Genomic DNA, 5,128 nt, shown 5'->3' on the forward strand with positions numbered 1-5,128 from the left:
ATGGGGCCAGACCTGACTTACATCTCTACGCCAGTCAAAAGTGATCACATCAATCTAGATCTTTTGCATGCACCAAGCAAACACAGCATCTCTAAAAGAAGAGGCACAAGGGTGTCAAGTCCAGAGGATCATAGTCCACATGATTTATAGAGAGTGCTAAGCCAGCTCCTATAACTCATCCCCATCAAAAACTCTCCAAAACATTCCACTTTCTCAGCGAAAAGAACAAAAGCTGTTCCTGCCCTCGCTTGAGAAAAGCATCAACTCCCTTTTTCAAGCCAGTTTCTCATAAGCCGCACTGGCTCCATTCCTTCCAGCTCTGCTCATGATCCTCAACGCTATGGCATCGCCCCTGCCTCCAACGTATTCGAACATCAGGGTGTCACCAATTGCAAGGTCATTCGCTCTGACCACACTTGGCCACCCACTGATACAGGTGTGGTTAACATATTGCTGCAACCGGACTGGCCACTTCCTCCTCAGTGGATCTTCTATGACCACGTTTCTCTTCGATTTTAGCCCCGCCTCTCTAACAAAAGCTGCTGGAAGATACTGAAATCCCAACATTTACAATCAGTATGAAGTAGGGGTTCCAACGAGTATATTTAAATTGAGGAAAAATGCTCTTGGAGAGATATAATAATTTTAGATTTAACTAAAGCATAAAATTTGAAAGATTGACAAGAAAATGTCTAGATATCCTTTCAGTGATGAATGAGATCAGGAACATAGCTCTTCAATTCTCCTAGTAATTACAAGAACCCTTTTCCTCCAGCAGAAGATTCGAGTCATGCCTCATTTGACTCGAATAAATGCAGCAAAAGAAGCAAATGGGAACCGTGCATAGGTCCTAGTCCCACTAAATCCCATGTGACAATGTAACTGAGTAAATATGAATTCAGCGAACAAAATAAAGCAACTCCAAACTTACAAACCAACGCATTTCGTATATCGTCATAGAGCGCACAAAATAAGGATGCCTAGCAGGCATGTAACATTTGACCCCCATACTGGACTCTTCCTCCTCTTTTTCGACCACATCAAATCGACCTTTTTTTCCTTCAGCATATGCACCTGCATGCCTTGAAGAATTCCGTGATTACTTCTTACAGAAAAATCAAGCAGGAATGAACAAGAAAACAAGGACTTAGAGCTCACAAGGTTGTCTTCCATAACTCCTTGTAGAAATCGTTTTCTCACAGCGATCTGTGCCATATACAACCACTTCAAATGTCTCATGACCAACCATCGAGAAAATTACCATTTCCCCTAATTCCAGGTGTAGGTCCTTCACAAACTTTGCAAGACCTTGTGAAAAGTGATAGTACTCATCACTTTCTTCTATACTAATGAACCATGACTGCCTGCTGCATTTTACAAGAACTTTCTTAGGTACATTTCCCTGGAAATTCTTCAGAAATGCTGGTGGGATTTCCTGTGCATAATTAAAAAAAAAAAATCTGTGATGTATACATCCACCTTTCTCACCAAAATAACAAGAAATGAAAGTACTGTTCCAAGAAAATAATTCAACAGATTCATAACAAGTATATATTGCTGTTTAAATCATAATCAGATTTTCAGACATTGTGAAGGAAAAATTCGTTGTCGGGTGTAGGGGGAAAAAAGTGGGAAAATCTGCATATTACAACATACGCTACTAGGCAAGGTCCTAATGGCGAGACAAAAAGTTGAATCCTGGTTTTGTAATGTTATCCAACAATCGCTCAGTCTAATATCTTATCAAAGTAAAGAAAAGAGTTAAAGACCCTCGGCATTATGAACTTCGATCCAAGCAAATCTTGGCCTTTAATGTTCTCAAGTAGCGTCAAAGAAGCGCAATTAGAACTGTTCAAGAGCTTCAATAATGCAGTAGACAACAGAGAATCAATCTGAATCAGAGTTACAGAACAGAACAACACATGACGTTTCCCGCCTTTCCTCAACTTCCACAAAAGTTAAAAAGAAGACGTCCCACGACAATGTAAAGATGTTCTTTAGGAGAAGATTACGACAGAGAGAGAGAGAGAAAGAGAGGGTTACGAGCTTGTGGGTGAATTCGCCTAGCAACTTCTTGATGAAAGAAGGGGGACGCTTGCTCCGCTCCATGGCCATCTTCATTCCGTCGAAGGTGAAAGGGCTGGAGATAACGAAAAGCTCCTTCGAATATTTTGTGTTTGCAGCGACGGTTCTCTCCCTGTGTCCATTCCGCAGTCATAATGACGCGCTGTCAATGGATTTCTCGAAAAGGAGCGCTGGAGAGGGAAGCCCAAAGATCAGGAGAAATGCATTAATGGTACTCCACGCTCGAGAGGGAAGCCGAAAAGTCTCCTTCTCCTACAGAGTTCTTCCTACACACTTGTCAAACACTCGGATTGAAAGCAAATTATATTTTTCAATATATTATCTTACTCGTGTTATGTCTAGCGAATATATCAAAGATCGAAATTTTTTTTTTTGTATTAAATATAATCAATAAGTATTTTGATATCACTTTTTAACGAAATCTTTGTGAAAATTATTAATATTTTCCATTCCAAAGTCCAAAAAACTATTTTAAAAACATTTAGTGTCAACATTTTACTAGTTGCTGTTGTTCTTAAACTAGCTTTAGTTCATGCGTGTTGCCCGGTAGCACTTAGAGAAATACGATTCAGGTATTTTTGGTTATCGTCAAGGTGCCATTTGAATTCATTTACTTTTTTGTTCTCATTCAAAATAGTAAAACCATTTAATTGGTTTCCAATTATTTAAATTATTCACAATGAAAAATGATATTGGGTTACTCCAACCAATAAAATGTTATTTAACATGACTTTCGCCGAAAATGCATGTCCTTTATACATGGCCATCATACTTCTTGGTTATGTGAGTGCTCTGTGATACATGTCATTCATAAGTTAAATACTTGACATCAATACCAACTACTAAGAAGTAAGAACTAACGAAAGCACTGCAATCTTTATTTGTTGATAGCCTTCAAGAAATATATTCCATTTGTTAATTTAAGACGAGAACAGTACTACTTGTCAGTTTGACGTAAGAAATTACTAATTATTCAAAGACAACCAAAAATACACTAACAGCTCTTGTAATATGATATGGGAAGCATCACTATGAATGGTAATGTTATTCGGCTGCCATTAATTTTGCAATCGCATGCCTCACAAAAATTTCAGAGGCACCAATAGCCTTTATTAATTTTAAGTTGAACTACTAAACGATACAGGTTCCTAAATCAAATAGTCTTTTGGCTCCAAAGTTTCATTTCGTTGATATAATTATAAAGTTAAACAACATCAATTTTTCTAATTACGAGAAGCGACAACAAGCCACCAATGAAAGAACTGTTGTGAGCCCCTGTCGTTCACTACATTGATTATGCTAATTCTTCATTTGGTAAAATTTCATCAGAAAATCAATACCAAAGACACGTTTCTCCCATAGAACCCATCAAGGATGAGACAAGATTCGACTTTCATCTCTACGCCAGTCAAAGTGATCACACCAATCTAGATCATTTGCACGCACCGAGCACAGTATCTCCAAAAGAAGAGAAACCAGGTTGTCAGTTCAAACGATCTTAGTCCACATGATCAATGGTCCAAACGATCCTAGCCACATGATCTATAGACAGTGCTAAGCCAGCTCCTATGACTCTATCCCCATGAAAAACTATCCAAGACATTCCACTTTCTCAGCGAAAACAACAAAAGTTGTTCCCGCCCTTCCTTCAGAAAAGCATCTACTCCCTTTTTCAAGCCAGTTTCTCCTAAGCCGGTCCAGCTCCATTTGTTCCTGCTCTGCTCATTATCCTCAGCGCTATGGCATCGCCCCTGCCTCCAAGGTATTCAAACATCAGGGTGTCGCCAATTGCAAAGCCGTTCGCTCTGACCACACTTGACCACCCACTGATACTGGTGTGCCAAACATATTGGCGCAACTGGACTGGCCAAATCCTCCTCAGTGGATCTTCGATGACCACGCTTCTCTTTGATTTTAGCCTCGCCTCTCTAACAAAAGCTGCTGGAAGATTCTGAAATCCCAACATTTACAATTGGTTCAACGTAGGTGTGCCAACTAGTATATTTAAATTGAGGAAGAATACTCTTGGAGAGGAATAACAGTTTTAGATTTGACTAAAGCATAAAATTTGAAATTGACAAGAAAATGTCCGGATATCCTTTCAATGATGAATAAGATCAGGAGCAGAGTTCTTATATGTCTCCTAGCAATAACAAGAACCCTTTTCCTCTAGGGCAAGATGAGAGTCACACCACAGTTTTTACTTGAAACAATGCGGGAAAAGAAGCAAATGTGAACTGCATATCAGTACTAGTCCCACTAAGTCCCTTGTGACAATGCATCTGAGTACATATGAATTGGGTGAACAAGATAAAGCAAAGTCCATACTTACAAGCCAACGCATTTCGTATTTTCTCATAGAGCGCACAAAATAAGGATGCCTAGCAGGCATGTAATATTCAACCCCCATAATTGACTCTTCCTCGTCTTTTTTAACCTCATCCAATAGACCGCCTTTTCCTTCAGCATATGCACCTGCATGCCTTGAAGAATTCCGTGACTACTTACAATAAAATAAAGCAGGAATGAACAAGAAAATAAGGACTTCGAGCTCACGAGGTTGTCTTCCATAACTCTTTGTAGAAGTGCTTTTCTCACAGCAATCAGTGTCATATACGACCACTTCAAATGTCTCATGACCAACCATTGAGAAAATTACCAGTTCCCCTAATTCCAAGTGCAGGTCCTTCACAAACTTTGCAAGACCTTGTGAAAAGTGGTAGCCCTCGTCACTTTCTTCTGTCCGAATGAACCATGACCTCCCGCCGCATTTTACAACAAGTTTCTTCGGTACATTTCCCTGGAAATTCTTCAGAAATGCTGGCGGGATGTTCTGCACATAAGTAAAAAAATCTGTGATGTATCTCTTACTTGATATCCACCTTCCTCACCAAAATAACACAAAATGAAAATACTGTTCCAAAGTAATGCTTCAGCAGATGTTTTCATAACAAGTACATATTGCTTTTTAGATCATAATCAGATTTTCAGACATTGTGAAATAAATTCGTTGGCGTGTGTTATGGGAAAAAACTGGGAAAAT

At 39.2% G+C, this 5,128-nt stretch overlaps 1 protein-coding gene across 1 annotated transcript; it reads right to left on the bottom strand.

Moving 5' to 3' along the window:
• Positions 1-3,520: 3,520 nt before the first annotated feature.
• On the bottom strand, positions 3,521-4,901 carry LOC104430669. The gene is made up of 2 exons (XM_039305931.1): positions 4,418-4,901; positions 3,521-4,036 (listed from the first exon to the last, which is right to left on the bottom strand). Exons 1-2 carry the CDS (start codon positions 4,493-4,495, stop codon positions 3,773-3,775), a joined length of 342 nt encoding a protein of 113 aa, XP_039161865.1. The 5' UTR covers positions 4,496-4,901; the 3' UTR covers positions 3,521-3,772.
• Between the last annotated feature and the right edge of the window lie 227 nt (positions 4,902-5,128).

Source organism: Eucalyptus grandis, chromosome 2, assembly GCF_016545825.1.
Source record: "Eucalyptus grandis isolate ANBG69807.140 chromosome 2, ASM1654582v1, whole genome shotgun sequence".
Taxonomy (NCBI): domain Eukaryota; kingdom Viridiplantae; phylum Streptophyta; class Magnoliopsida; order Myrtales; family Myrtaceae; genus Eucalyptus; species Eucalyptus grandis.

Bases quoted from the DNA above. Each gene is read 5' to 3' on its own strand.
- LOC104430669 (XM_039305931.1), bottom strand. From the start codon at position 4,495: ATGGGGGTTGAATATTACATGCCTGCTAGGCATCCTTATTTTGTGCGC. The intron at 4,037-4,417 runs GTAAGTATGGAC...TTGGGATTTCAG, and splicing joins AATACGAAATGCGTTGGCTT to AATCTTCCAGCAGCTTTTGT.